The sequence below is a fragment of the Pristiophorus japonicus genome, chromosome 9 (assembly GCF_044704955.1).
Source record: "Pristiophorus japonicus isolate sPriJap1 chromosome 9, sPriJap1.hap1, whole genome shotgun sequence".
NCBI lineage: Eukaryota > Metazoa > Chordata > Chondrichthyes > Pristiophoridae > Pristiophorus > Pristiophorus japonicus.
In genome coordinates, this window is record NC_091985.1 from 111,439,396 (window position 1) to 111,455,681 (window position 16,286).

General features: G+C 44.4%; 1 protein-coding gene across 2 annotated transcripts in view; it reads right to left on the reverse strand.

Moving 5' to 3' along the window:
- LOC139272659 (radial spoke head protein 3 homolog) overlaps positions 1-16,286 on the reverse strand; it is a 96,682-nt gene that overhangs the window by 30,745 nt on the left and 49,651 nt on the right. Inside the window, exons 7-8 of one of the 2 annotated variants that reach the window (XM_070888742.1) lie at positions 13,210-13,296; positions 11,365-11,437 (exon numbers count right to left, since the gene is read on the reverse strand). In XM_070888742.1, the coding sequence (XP_070744843.1) occupies positions 11,379-11,437; positions 13,210-13,296 (146 nt within the window). In that variant the 3' untranslated portion in view covers positions 11,365-11,378. Of the gene's footprint in view, positions 1-11,340; positions 11,438-13,209; positions 13,297-16,286 lie in introns of both variants that reach the window. The other variant, XM_070888741.1, reaches the window with a different exon arrangement.

Consider the following 16,286-nt stretch of genomic DNA (forward strand, 5'->3'; position numbering starts at 1 on the left):
TGATCCTCGGTGACCTCCCAGATGCAACGATGATGGTGAAAGGAGAAATGTTAGCTATATCTCCTGCTGTAGACTAGAAGGATCCGCTGGTGAAGAAATTGAGGGCCATGATAACCTTGAGGGCCACTGGGAGAACCGTGATTGCCCTGTTCTGAGGCTGCAGGAGGTGGCAGAGTTCCGTGACCATCCCTTTGGTGAAGTGGTGTCTCCTAATACACTAAGTGGATGTAAGCGAAGTGCTCTCGGAAGACCGAGATGGGTAAGGCCTCCTGCTGAGAGCACTCCTCCTCCACTGCCTCTGCTCCTGCCCCCGAAGGTACTCGAGCGAGAGGAGGAGTGCAAGTAGAGCCCGCATGACTGTGAGCAAGTGTGAGCAGAAGCCTTTAAATGAGAATCAAGGCGTTCTCCAATTGTAACTCCACTCCCTCACCTCAGCAACTTTAAACAAGTTTAGAAAGCTGCAAGAGTTGCAGAAACATAGACAGAGCAAACCATGTCAGCTGAAAGATGTTGTTGATGATCCCTTTAAATAGCACTGCTGGGGGCTCCTTCCTGCTCCTGGAAGTTTGATCAGCTGATCGTGATTAAGAGAGGGCGGTAAGTGGAGTGGCAACGATGAAAACGGCAGATCGTGCGTTAAATCATAGTTGCACACTCATTGACATCACGATCTGCCTCATTTCCATTTCTCTAGCAAGCGCTGGCATTGGCAGTGCTGCCGACCTGCGCAAAATTGCAGTCGCCACAGGACCCACCAGAAGCAGGTGCAAGTGCATCGGCTGCCATTTTTTCATCAGAACCGGCCTTCACAGCCAGCACTATACCCCTGAATTTCTAGGCCAAAGACTTTTATTTTACCAGCCAAAGACAACTATAATTACAATTGCAGAACGATAACAGAGGATCTTAACAAAGCTAACTACAGCTCCACTTTCTGTAGGTTGCTTGACAAAACTGGTTCAAATTACACATTGCAGGGTTGTCTACAGCAGGCAGGATCAAATTACACATTCCAGACAAACAGCTGGGTGTGTCTTGTCCTCCAAGGGGACCGATCAGAAATCTGGTCCAACCTAATTGTGTTGCAAATAAACACAGCTGAGTCCAGGGCAGCGGAGGCTGTGACTTTCTTTTGGGGCCCAGTCTGATGAGTATTCCAGCTCCTCCTGGCCCCACAAAGGAAAATTCTCCACTTACCTTGGAAGGACCTCTTCACCTTTTCACACGACCTGCCTTCACCTGGCGGGAAAGCTGTAATGGCTTCCCCACTTAAGCCCAGGTTAAAATACATGCGGGGTCTCATTGGCGTAATAGGACTGATTTGCATAAATTAGAAAGGCTCTTGCCGAATTCCAGCAAGTTCTTCAGCCACCTAACTGCCGTGAGTAGTTAAAATGGTACCAGTGGAAATCCAGTGGGAATGGGGTGGCAAGACTGAATGGTCTATTTTCAAGGCCCCCTGCCCCTTTCCCACCATACATTCTGCTAGCCCCGACATTTCATCCTTGCATCCTCACTTTTGTGTTATTCTTTATCTGACCTAATTTTAACTTTAATTTTACATTTCTTCCGAATACTTTTTTTCACACATTCAACTATAAAATGTTTTACTTACCTTCTTTCCTATCTTTGACTCTCAATGTCCATTTTAGATATGGGAGCAATTAAAAAAAATGTTTTTTGATTAGTCAAAAAAGTGTGCATGGAGCCATTTTAGCCAATTAAAAGCCAAAACAAGAAGGAATGTGTTCTCACAAATTCACGGTTTGACTATAAGTCCCACCCTGCCTGTCAGTCACTTGGGCCACATCGAAACGGGAAAGGGCTACTGATAAACTTGTTCACTTATTGATAAATCCCAGAGCAACAGCACAGTGGGATGAGTAAACTCATCATGGTGCCCCAAGAGTTAATAATAAAATAATATAACGGAGACATGAAGAGTTGTTTCCTTACTACAACATTTAAAAAAAACTCTAGCAACCATGCAAAAAATCTTTTCCTTTCTTATTCTCTCAGCTTCTTTATCTGTTATCTACCTTATTGTTTCGTTTTTATCTATATTTATTAAGCTTACCCATTTTGCTTTGCCACCACCATCCTACTTGTCCATTTCTGAAGCCTTTATAACCTTATGGAATGTCCGTCTCTAATTGGCTGAAAACCAATTTCAAGGTCTGTTTCATTAGCCATTCAGATGACTGAATAGTGCAGTTTGATGTAATGTGTCGCAGTGACTGTTCAAATTGGTTACATTTTTTTGATTGTTCTGCTGACTCAATGAAGCACCGGATGATGTAACCTGTCAGAAGTTCAGGTAGGAAGATATGATAAAAGGAGTTAATCTCATCAATGAGTAGAGAGGGAGGAAGGTTTTAATATTGCACATGCACCCAGCATGTAAACAGCTGGTGTCACGATAATTTAGGGAGAACCGAAAAAAATGAGATTTAAAACTAGAGCAGTCGATAAACAGATATTTAGGAAATCAATTAGAAACAGACCAAAAGTTAGCAAAGAACAAGATTTTCAGGGTCTTAAAATAATAATAGATGAAGTTTATTTCCTGGTTGTTAATGTCAGGTGAAAGGGTTTAATGTAAAGCAGGTGGTTGATAAATTTTTTTGGCACTCATCCCGGCACGCAAGTGGAATTTGAGAGGTAATATTACCAAGGGATTGCACCATTCTGACTGCCATGGCTGGAAGCACCACCACAAAGTAGTTGCACTAAAACATTTTACTAAGACAGTACTGCACTCACTTCTTCACTTCTGAATGACAGAAGACAAAGCTCAGTTTCCTCCCGCCTTACCAGTTGTAAGTAAAGAATTTAAGGGCTATTTCAATCTTTTGAGTTTAGATCAAGCAGTTGTGGAGCTGACTCACCTGTGAAACAAGTATGTGGGCACACAGGCTATGCCCTTTATTAGACTGTTTTAAATATGATGCTGAACAATCTCATTTGGAGAGAGATCAGAGGCAGCTCACTCAACATAAAAGGAAGACTTAAGGTGCCTTCTGTTCGTCTAATGATTAAAATAAAGCTATTTTTTCAATGCAAGAAAAACACACCAAAGAGCAGCCTCCACACTGATTGCATAGACACAAGTCCCAGAAAAATATTCATGGATAGAGTTTCTGCTTTGGGAGCAAATTGCATTCATTTTCAGAAGCGTTTTTTTCACTGTTTCCACTCAAACTCATTTGCATATCGCCGAACGCAAAATCTACCATGAACCAGCACAATCGGGCAACGTTTTAAAACTTAAAGAAAAAATTTGCTTTAAAAAAAAAATCCTTGCTATATTCAAGAGTGGCAATTTGGTGCAGTTTGATTAATACAGCTGAAAATGAGTTATCACAAAAAAATAAGTAACCTGATTTTAAATTACTTAAAAAAATATATACAGAACCATTTGCTAATTATATTGGGTTACAGTAGTCAGTTTCTTGGCAAATTTTTTTTTAAAACTACATTGAAAAACTTTTAAAACAGCCTATTAATGTCCTTGCCCCCAAAAGAACCAGCTTAATTTTTGGAGCCTCCTCAAAGACCTACAAACGAGTGAAATTAGCACAAACTCCCAATGGTGATTAATTCATCCTGGGGGTGTGGTCAGCTTTATGAGCGGAGCCAGTTTCTAGCGCAATTGTTTTTAAAATAGCACAAAACTTTGTGGAATTTCAATGTGTGTTTAAAATTCCAATCTTTTGCACGGGTTACATCGATTTTGGGCGAAATACGCCAAAAACCAGCACAACAGAGCAGAAAGGCTATCCTTATTTTCTCAATTACATAGAAGTGCTTCACCATTTCCTCATTTCATCAAATACAAATGATCAGATTTTAGTCCTTTGGACGTTTCCTGTTTTTCACTGTGTATCCTCGCCACATACAGAACAACTTGAATTTACATAGCACCTTTAATATAGAAATATTCCCAAGGGGCTTCACAAAGGCATAAGCAAAAAAATATGGATTCAGAAGGGGATATGCTTGATCAAAATGGTGAGTTTTAAGAAGGGTCTTATTAAAGGAGGAGAGGTTGAGAGGTTTATGGAGGACATACTACATAAACCTGAATGCAGCAGGGAGATGAAAGAGATAACATTTAGCAATACTGACTAATATTTCTCCTTCTTCCTGCAAATAAAAGGACTCGATGCAAAGAAAAAGTTGGTGTCATTGGAAATGCACTATGTTCAACCTTTTGGATTGATTTATAAGCATGTTTGGCATGAAATATAAGTCAGTAATTATGCACATACAATCAGAAACTCCATTGTGTCAATGTTTTAAAACTAATATCAGATAGAGGTGAGAAATTGCTTGTAATTTTGGTTGCATTAGAACAAAGTCTTCAGCTTCCTGAAGTTACAGGTTCATTTATAATGGCACCAAATACATGCATTAGTTTTCAGCTCATTCAATATCAAAAGGATGTAGCTATTTCACTAAGGAAAGCCTTAGAAACATAGAAAATAGGTGCAGGAGTAGGCCATTCGGCCCTTCGAGCCTGCACCGCCATTCAATGAGTTCATGGCTGAACATGCAACTTCAGTACCCCATTCCTGCTTTCTCACCATACCCCTTGATCCCCCGAGTAGTAAGGACTACATCTAACTCCTTTTTGAATATATTTAGTGAATTGGCCTCAACAACTTTCTGTGGTAGAGAATTCCACAGGTTCACCATTCTCTGGGTGAAGAAATTCCTCCTCATCTCGGTCCTAAATGGCTTCCCCCTTATCCTTAGACTGTGTCCCCTGGTTCTGGACTTCCCCAACATTGTGAACATTCTTCCTGCATCTAATCTGTCTAAACCCATCAGAATTTTAAACGTTTCTATGAGATCCCCTCTCATTCTTCTGAACTCCAGTGAATACAAGCCCACTTGATCCAGTCTTTCTTGATATGTCAGTCCCGCCATCCTGGGAATCAGTCTGGTGAATCTTCGCTGCACTCCCTCAATAGCAAGAATGTCCTTCCTCAAGTTAGGAGACCAAAACTGTACACAATACTCCAGGTGTGGCCTCACCAAGGCCCTGTACAACTGTATTAACACCTCCCTGCCCCTGTACTCAAATCCCCTCGCTATGAAGGCCAACATGCCATTTGCTTTCTTAACCACCTGCTGTACCTGCATGCCAACCTTCAATGACTGATGTACCATGACACCCAGGTCTTGTTGCACCTCCCCTTTTCCTAATCTGTCACCATTCAGATAATAGTCTGTCTCTCTGTTTTTACCACCAAAGTGGATAACCTCACATTTATCCACATTATACTTCATCTGCCATGCATCTGCCCACTCACCTAACCTATCCAAGTCACTCTGCAGCCTCACAGCATCCTCCTCGCAGCTCACACTGCCACCCAACTTAGTGTCATCCGCAAATTTGGAGATACTACATTTAATCCCCTCGTCTAAATCATTAATGTACAATGTAAACAGCTGGGGCCCCAGCACAGAACCTTGCGGTACCCCACTAGTCACTGCCTGCCATTCTGAAAAGTACCCATTTACTCCTACTCTTTGCTTCCTGTCTGACAACCAGTTCTCAATCCACGTCAGCACACTACCCCCAATCCCATGTGCTTTAACTTTGCACATTAATCTCTTGTGTGGGACCTTGTCGAAAGCCTTCTGAAAGTCCAAATACACCACATCAACTGGTTCTCCCTTGTCCACTCTACTGGAAACATCCTCAAAAAATTCCAGAAGATTTGTCAAGCATGATTTCCCTTTCACAAATCCATGTTGACTTGGACCTATCATGTCACCTCTTTCCAAATGCGCTGCTATGACATCCTTAATAATTGATTCCATCATTTTACCCACTACCTTCATCAGGTTTGATGCATATCCAAATAAACGTTAGATAAGTTAGTATTCAATGACAACGTTCTGAAAAGCAATTCAGCAGCTAACGGCAAGAGGTACGTCGGACAAACAGCTGGCTAGTAAATCTTGCCAAAGGAGGGGGAGAGAAGGTCTTTGAAAATGGATGGATGGCACACTGGCTAATTTTCAGAGCCAGTACATAAAAAAATGAAAAGCACATCAGGTCCGTTCAGATAAGGTACAACCATGTACACCCACTGACCCACACCCTACCAGGCAATCTCCTGAGAGAAGCAAAACAAAGAACCAAAACCTGCAGTCAATTCAGGAGACCTGTGCGAATTTTTTCATCTAAACATATTTGAAGAAATTATACAAAGATGACATCTAGTGGCACTACACATTACAAAAAAAGCTCAAGTGGACACTTGGCAGAAATCCATTTTTGATACATTTGTTTTACTTTCATATAAACCTACATCGCAACACAACTACAAAACTTTGTCTCTTAGAGAAGAGAGAGGACATTTTGATGTACTATACTTTTGAAAGTTGGACTGATCAGCTAGAAACAGTTCTATTAATCTTCCATCTCCAAAGTCAATTTCTTAAATAAGAGACCTGATCTTGTCTGAGGTTTCAAGGCTTAAACTAAAATACTTGCCAGTCAGTAGAGAAACATAGAAACATAGAAACATAGAAAATAAGTGCAGGAGCAGGCCATTCAGCCCTTCTAGCCTGCACCGCCATTCAATGAGTTCATGGCTGAACATGAAACTTCAGTACCCCATTCCTGCTTTCTCGCCATAACCTTTGATCCCTTGAGTAGTAAGGACTTCATCTAACTCCCTTTTGAATATATTTAGTGAATTGGCCTCAACTACTTTCTGTGGTAGAGAATTCCACAGGTTCACCACTCTCTGGGTGAAGAAGTTTCTCCTCATCTCGGTCCTAAATGGCTTACCCCTTATCCTCAGACTGTGACCCCTGGTTCTGGACTTCCCCAACATTGGGAACATTCTTCCTGCATCTAACCTGTCTAAACCCGTCAGAATTTTAAACGTTTCTATGAGGTCCCCTCTCATTCTTCTGAACTCCAGTGAATACAAGCCCAGTTGATCCAGTCTTTCTTGATAGGTCAGTCCCGCCATCCCGGGAATCAGTCTGGTGAATCTTCGCTGCACTCCCTCAATAGCAAGAATGTCCTTCCTCAAGTTAGGAGACCAAAACTGTACACAATACTCCAGGTGTGGCCTCACCAAGGCCCTGTACAACTGCAGCAACACCTCCCTGCCCCTGTATTCAAATCCCCTCGCTATGAAGGCCAACATGCCATTTGCTTTCTTAACCGCCTGCTGTACCTGCATGCTAACCTTCAATGACTGATGTACCATGACACCCAGGTCTCGTTGCACCTTCCCTTTTCCTAATCTGTCACCATTCAAATAATAGTCTGTCTCTCTGTTTTTACCACCAAAGTGGATAACCTCACATTTATCCACATTATACTTCATCTGCCATGCATTTGCCCACTCACCTAACCTATCCAAGTCACTCTGCAGCCTCATAGCATCCTCCTCGCAGCTCACACTGCCACCCAACTTAGTGTTATCCGCAAATTTGGAGATACTGCATTTAATCCCCTCGTCTAAATCATTAATGTACAATGTAAACAGCTGGGGCCCCAGCACAGAACCTTGCGGCACCCCACTAGTCATTGCCTGCCATTCTGAAAAGTACCCGTTTACTCCTACTCTTTGCTTCCTGTCTGACAACCAGTTCTCAATCCACGTCAGCACACTACCCCCAATCCCATGTGCTTTAACTTTGCACATTAATCTCTTGTGTGGGACCTTGTCGAAAGCCTTCTGAAAGTCCAAATATACCACATCAACTGGTTCTCCTTTGTCCACTTTACTGGAAACATCCTCAAAAAATTCCAGAAGATTTGTCAAGCATGATTTCCCTTTCACAAATCCATGCTGACTTGGACCTATCATGTCACCATTTTCAAGATGCACTGCTATGACATCCTTAATAATTGATTCCATCATTTTACCCACTACTGAGGTCAGGCTGACCGGTCTATAATTCCCTGTTTTCTCTCTCCCTCCTTTTTTAAAAAGTGGGGTTACATTGGCTACCCTCCACTCGATAGGAACTGATCCAGAGTCAATGGAATGTTGGAAAATGACTGTCAATGCATCCGCTATTTCCAAGGCCACCTCCTTAAGTACTCTGGGATGCAGTCCATCAGGCCCTGGGGATTTATCGGCCTTCAATCCCATCAATTTCCCCAACACAATTTCCCGATTAATAAAGATTTCCTTCAGTTCCCCCTCCTTACTAGACCCTCTGACCCCTTTTATATCCGGAAGGTTGTTTGTATCCTCCTTAGTGAATACCGAACCAAAGTACTTGTTCAATTGGTCCGCCATTTCTTTGTTCCCCGTTATGACTTCCCCTGATTCTGACTGCAGGGGACCTACGTTTGTCTTTACTAACCTTTTTCTCTTTACATACCTATAGAAACTTTTGCAATCCACCTTAATGTTCCCTGCAAGCTTCTTCTCGTACTCCATTTTCCCTGCCCTAATCAAGCCCTTTGTCCTCCTCTGCTGAGTTCTAAATTTCTCCCAGTCCCCAGGTTCGCTGCTATTTCTGGCCAATTTGTATGCCACTTCCTTGACTTTAATACTATCCCTGATTTCCCTAGATAGCCACGGTTGAGCCACCTTCCCTTTTTTATTTTTACGCCAGACAGGAATGTACAATTGTTGTAATTCATCCATGCGGTCTCTAAATGTCTGCCATTGCCCATCCACAGTCAACCCCCTAAGTATCATTCGCCAATCTATCCTAGCCAATTCACGCCTCATACCTTCAAAGTTACCCTTCTTTAAGTTCTGGACCATGGTCTCTGAATTTACTGTTTCATTCTCCATCCTAATGCAGAATTCCACCATATTATGGTCACTCTTCCCCAAGGGGCCTCGCACAATGAGATTGCTAATTAATCCTCTCTCATTACACAACACCCAGTCTAAGATGGCCTCCCCCCTAGTTGGTTCCTCAACATATTGGTCTAGAAAACCATCCCTTATGCACTCCAGGAAATCCTCCTCCACCGTATTGCTTCCAGTTTGGCTAGCCCAATCTATGTGCATATTAAAGTCACCCATTATAACTGCTACACCTTTATTGCATGCACCCCTAATTTCCTGTTTGATGCCCTCCCCAATATCCCTATTACTGTTTGGAGGTCTGTACACAACTCCTACTAACGTTTTTTGCCCTTTGGTGTTCTGCAGCTCTACCCATATAGATTCCACATCATCCAAGCTAATGTCTTTCCTAACTATTGCATTAATCTCCTCTTTAACCAACAATGCTACCCCACCTCCTTTTCCTTTTATTCTATCCTTCCTGAATGTTGAATACCCCTGAATGTTGAGTTCCCAGCCCTGATCATCCTGGAGCCACGTCTCCGTAATCCCAATCACATCATATTTATTAACATCTATTTGCACAATTAATTCATCCACCTTATTGCGGATACTCCTTGCATTAAGACATAAAGCCTTCAGGCTTGTTTTTTTAACACCCTTTGTCCTTTTAGAATTTTGCTGTACAGTGGCCCTTTTTGTTCTTTGCCTTGGGTTTCTCCGCCCTCCACTTTTCCTCATCTCCTTTCTGTCTTTTGCTTTTGCCTCCTTTTTGTTTCCCTCTGTCTCCCTGCATTGGTTCCCATCCCCCTGCCATATTAGTTTAAATCCTCCCCAACAGCACTAGCAAACACTCCCCCTAGGACATTGGTTCCGGTCCTGCCCAGGTGCAGACCGTCCGGTTTGTACTGGTCCCACCTCCCCCAGAACCAGTCCCAATGCCCCAGGAATTTGAATCCCTCCCTGCTGCACCACTGCTCAAGCCACGTATTTATCTGCGCTATCCTGCGATTCCTACTCTGACTATCAAGTGGCACTGGTAGCAATCCCGAGATTACTACTTTTGAGGTCCTACTTTTTAAATTTAGCTCCTAGCTCCTTAAATTCGTTTCGTAGGACCTCATCCCTTTTTTTAACCTATGTCGTTGGTACCAATGTGCACCACGACAACTGGCTGTTCTCCCTCCCATTTCAGAATGTCCTGCACCCGTTCCGAGACATCCTTGACCCTTGCACCAGGGAGGCAACATACCATCCTGGAGTCTCGGTCGCGGCCGCAGAAACGTCTATCTATTCCCCTCACCATTGAATCCCCTATCACTATTGCTGTCCCACTCTTTTTCTTACCCTCCTGTGCAGCAGAGCCAGCCACGGTGCCATGAACTTGGCTGCTGCTGCCCTCCCCTGATGAGTCATCCCCCTCAACAGTACTCAAAACAGTGTATCTGTTTTGCAGGGGGATGACCACAGGGGACCCCTGCACTACCTTCCTTGCACTACTCTTCCTGCTGGTCTTCCATTCCCTAGCTGGCTGTGGACCCTTTCCCTGCGGTAAGACCAACTCACTACACGTGATACTCACGTCATTCTCAGCATCGTGGATGCTCCAGAGTGAATCCACCCTCAGCTCCAATTCCGTAACGCGGACCGTCAGGAGCTGGAGGTGGATACACTTCCTGCACACGTAGTCGTCAGGGACACCGGAAGTGTCCCTGAGTTCCCACATGGTACAGGAGGAGCATAACAGCCGACCGAGCTCTCCTGCCATGACTTAACCCTTAGATACACTTAAATTGGCAACAACAATGTTAAAAGTTACTGACTGATATAAGAAGAAAAAGAAAAACTACTCACCAATCACCAGCCAATCACTTACCCCCTAGGCTGTGACGTCACCTTTGTTTCTTTCTTTGCCTTCTCCCTGTAGCTGCACCGGCACGCCTCTCGCCGACCCCGTACTCGCGCTGCTCCGAGCTCCCGCCTCCTCGACTGACTGCTCGAACTGCTCGACTCCCGCTGGCCTTTATAGGCCTCTCGCCGACCCCGGACTCGCGCTGCTCCGAGCTCCCGCCTCCTCGACTGACTGCGCGAACTGCCTAACTCCCGCTTGCCTTTATAGGCCTCTCGCCGACCCCGGACTCGCGCTGCTCCGAGCTCCCGCCTCCTCGACTGACTGCTCGACTCCCGCTGGCCTTTATAGGCCTCTCGCCGACCCCGGACTCGCGCTGCTCCGAGCTCCCGCCTCCTCGACTGACTGCTCGAACTGCTCGACTCCCGCTGGCCTTTATAGGCCTCTCGCCGACCCCGGACTCGCGCTGCTCCGAGCTCCCGCCTCCTCAACTGACTGCTCGAACTGCTCGACTCCCGCTGGCCTTTATAGGCCTCTCGCCGACCCCGGACTCGCGCTGCTCCGAGCAGAATGTGAGGATATGAAACAAATATCAATACCAAAGTGTCGCACTACCATTTTCATCACAGATTGATAATTTATTAACCAAAGCAAACTGGTGAGTGAACAGCAAGATACAAATTTCTGGCATTCCTTTACCCGAATATGTGCTCGTCCCATCACCTCATTATTGGTCTCTAAGATTCCATCTGTGCGAAAGCCTGGTTTCTGCTCTTAGCCACATCACGAAGTATTACTGCAAAACAAGGAACACACACACTTGTAATTATTAGAAGTTACACAGTATCCACACCAGCTCACTATCTTTTTTTCCATGAAAGGCCTGACTTTGATGATTGCTTCAGGCTGTTTTTTCTTCAATGCTGGATGTCAGCTAACAAACACTCAAGAAAAATGCATTGTTATAAAGCCCTTTGGTGGGTTTCTGCCCTTCTATTCATTTGACAATTTTTTTATTGATCAAAGAGATTATGAAAAAGAGAATAGCGGGTAACATAAAAGGGAACCTAAAAATCTTCTATATACATATAAAAAGTAAAAGGATAGTAAAAGGAATGGTGGGGCCGATCAGGGATAATAAAGAAAATCTTCTTGTAGAGGCCAAGGGATAGGAGGCAGATAGTAGTGATGAACGGATGTTGTTCTAACGGGAAAGGAGGATGCAGTGTGGTCTCCTATTGGTCGGTATTAGGATCATGGCTTTTCTTGTTATATATAAATGGGTATAGGGAGTACAATTTCAAAGTTTGCAGATGATACAAAATTTTGCAACGTAGTAAACAGTAAGCATGATAGTAGCAGACTTCAGTACAGACAGACTGGTAAAATCGGCAAACACGTAGGAACTGGAGTAGGCCAGTTAGCCCCTCGAGCCTGTTCCACATTCAATGAGATCATAGCTGATCTGTGATCTAACTCGCCTTTGCCCCATATCCCTTAATACCTTTGGTTAACAAAAATCTATCAATCTCAGATTTAAAATTAATTGACTTAGCATCAACTGCCATTGGAATTCCAGGAATCATCATCATAGGAAGTCCCTTGAAATCGAGGAAGACTTGCTTCCATTCTAAAAGTGAGTTCTCAGGTGACTGAACAGTCCGATATGCGAATTACAGTCTCTGTCACAGGTGGGACAGACAGTATTTGGAGGAAAGGGTGGGTGGGGAGTCTGGTTTGCCACACACTCCTTCCGCAGCCCGTGCTCGTTTTCTGCATGCTCTTGGCGACGAGACTCGAGGCGTTCAGGAATACAACCCTAGTTTGTGTAATCTCTCCTCGTAATTTAACCCATGGAATCCAGGCATAATTCTGGTAAATCTACGCTGCACTCTCTCAAAGGCCAATATATACTTTCTAACTTGTGGTACCCAGAACTGAACACATTAGTCCAAGTGTGGTCTAACCAGAGATTTGTATAGCTGAAAAAGATGTGTGCGAAAATGTACTGCTTGGCTCACCAATAACCTTGTGGGCAAAGGCACTGTTTGGTATAGCCTAGGCCATACAGACTAGTTGATCCCAGAGGGGATTCTCAATCTGTACTGAGTTAGTTGATCCCAGTCAAAGCAACAGTTAAGAGTGTTATAATCAGTGCTCTGCACCTGCTGGGAACAAAGGGAGAGAGTTTGAAAGGGTTTCCAAGATGGGAAGGGGGTGACCAGGGTAGCAGAGGGCCCAGATTTTGCTGGTGGGACCCAGAGGAGCTCACCAGCTCCAGCCAGTAGGTTGGTAACATTTCCTCGGGTCCTATCTGAGGAACAGAACTCTGATTGGCTAATATTAATGAGGCATCTGTTCCACTGAGGTGGATGCCTCAACTATCTGGGTTTCGCTTGGTTTCTACCAAGCGGAAGGAGTTAAAATCCTCCCTCTAGTAACTTCAGGTGAGGAAGGGCGAAAAGCTGGAGGGGAAAATAAAATTTCTGTCTTTGTTTGTTGCACATGAAATAATTGAGTTTATACATAGAAATTAAACAGAATTGTTTGGATAGGTCAGCTACTTACCATCCAACATTGTCCTTCCCAAAATTCTCTTCTCTATCGATTTCCTTACGGCTCCCATCAGCCAAGGCATGAATACGTTCTCCACATCTAATGGGGAAAATGACCAGCCATGAAAAGGTGCACCAACAGCTCAATTTTCTTACCGCCCTAATACTCAATGGGGCCAAAATTGCCTCCCTCCTTAAGGTCCATTACCACGTAAGGCCTTTCCAGGGACCAAGCAGATGGGCCGACCTATCCGAAATTGCCCCCGGGCCGGGGCAGCAGAAACGGGTTTCCTGACCCACCCATGTTCCCGCCCTGTCGGGCACACGCCAACCCCTTACCACCCCGCGTGAGAAATTGCCCCAGCGGGAGCGGAGCCACCACTGCTCGGTGCCCCCAACAGCTTCTCCCGGTGGGAAGCTGCCAGTGGCTGGGCGGTACATCTGCCCTTAAAGGGGAGGGCGCACCGCCATTTTATTTTAATTGTCGGCCGACTCTGAAGTCGGCCCGACAATGGCAGCGACGGGTTATTGGCAGCCCGGCAACCCCACTTGGGTACCGGGCCGCTGGCCTGGCTGAAGACCTCCCCGGTGGCCCAGTGGATGCCATTAAAGTGGCTGCAGAGCTCGCAGCTGCCTTCCCCTATAACTGAAAGGGAGGGATGTTGCTACGCCTCATCGCGACGCAGCACGTCCTCGTCTCGCTGACATCATCAGCATTGTGCTGATGTGCTCAGGGCGGCACTGATGACACCAGCCGCCTTTCTCCCCGCTCCCAAAGCACTGCCGCCCCTCAACGCCCCCCAACACGGCCCGGACAAATTAAAAAAGTCAGAGAGGCCAATTTCGCTCTATTCTTCGTCTCATGGATTTGGGCAGAGATTATTCATTTAAATTCGAATTGCCCGCCCCGTTTGGGCCAGAGGGCAATTTCTAGTCCACTATGTTAGTTGACAAAGCAGAATAAGTTTGAACTAAAGAATGTACAATAATTAAAAAAAAAATACAAATCAAGATCAATGCCAAGTAAAAAAGTGGATGACCTATCTATAGGGTCAACGGCATTCTTCAACCCGAGATGTATCACTAGTTGTAAGTTCAGGTCAGCACTGGCAAGAATTGTGAGGGATGTAACCCTTTATGACATTTTTGACACAAGGGCACAGAATGCTCCACTTCCTAGGCTGCACACAAGGGGTCTTCCCGCAGGCTTATCAGTACTTTTCCGAGGTGGAGTGAAGAGTCTCATAACTCAACCCACAAAACAGGTAGTAATGAATACAAATCAAAATCACATTGCGAACATACATAAATGAATAGTCAAGTGAGTAGTATGTGAAGGATATTTCGGTTTTAGAAATGCAGGAGGTCCTACAACAGGTAATCTTATTTTCCTGTTTATACAAGTAGCTCAAATCAAGGGAGAAAAGTTGCACACTTGGGGTGTGATTGAACACCTGCATTGAAAACAGTTCGATCAAAACCTAAAGCTCTTTAATAAATGGCACCGTGTGATAAAACAATGAGACTTTATCCAAGTGGCAGCATTACGGATGATCCCTAAATTTACCTTCTTGAGTTAAGCTCAACATGTGGCCTGGGAATTGACTGTCCCGTACCCATTTTCTAGCAATTTCCTCTTCATTTGCAGTGTACCAGGAACATTCAGCGTCCCATGATTGTGTCCGATAGCACACTAAACAACTGTCTAGATCTACAAATGGGCCCAGTCTCATTAACATAAAAGACCAAAACACTCTTTGCATCCACATAACAAAGATAAGGGGCTGGATGAATCAATAATCTTATTAATTATCTTTAAGTAAATCAACTTTCAAATACAAATGAAAGGAATGTCAACCCAGTGGGGGTAACCATAGAACTTAGTCCCATTTCCTCTTGCCTTCCTTGATTGTTCTGTGGGTAAATTCACAATGTAGTGTGACACTGAGCCATGACCATTTCGACCCCTGGTCCATGGAGCATTCGCTGATTTCACTGGGGTCACTACAATTAGCCTTCAACCTTGGGCCGGGAAAACAGAGGAAAATATAATTATTCAGACAGCAACTTCTTGTGGGAATTGCACATTGGTGAGCGGTTCAGCAAATAACCTAATGTCTAAGTTCATAGGTGAACAATGGCAACATGGTTGGCGTGCCTGATGTCAGCCTCAGGATCTGTACCTCAGTGTGAATTGATACAGTCAGGATGAGAATCAGTAAGGATGGAAATTCAATGAATAAATGGTGGAATTTGCTCTGCTCATCAATGAGACAAGTAGGAAGGTAATAAAATACAATAGTTGAGAAATAGTGAACAAAAAGCAAGCTAGTGAGATGCATCATTCATGTTAGTATTATACAGTTTTCAGATGTTAAATAAAAGTAAATAGGCAAACAACATCTTGCATTTATATAGCGCCTTTAATGTTGTAAAACGTTCTGAGGCACTTCACAAGAACGTTACCAAAAAAAAAACTGATACTGAGCCTCATAAGGAGAAATTAGGGCAGGTGATCAAAAGCTTGATTAAAGAGGTAGGTTTTAAACAGTGTCTTAAGGGAGGAGAGAGGTAGGAAGGCAGAGAGGTTTCGGGAGGGAATTCCAGAGCTTAGGGTCTTGGCAGCTGAACGGCCACCAATGGTGGAGCAATTAAAAGAGGCCAGAATTGGAAGAGCACAGAGACCTGGAAGACTTGTAGGGCTGGTGAAGGTTACAGCGATAGGGAGGGGTGAGGCCATGGAGGGATTTGAAAACAAGGTTGAATATTAAAATTGAGGCATTGCCGGACTGGGAGTCACTAAGTCAGCGAGCACAGGGGTGATGGGTGAACAAGACTTGGGACGTGGGCAGCAGAGTTTGAGATGAGCTCAAGTTTATGTAGGGTGGAAACTGGGAGGCCGCCGGCCAGGCGAGTGCTGGAATAGTGAAGTCTAGAGATAACAAAGGCATGGATGAGGGTTTCAGCAGCAGATGGGCTGAGGCAGGGGTGGAGTCGGGGGGGGTAGGGGGACAGACCAAAGGGATAAACTAATGCACAAACCTAATCCATTCATTAGTAAACCAAATTTTGGTAATATTTTATTGCAAA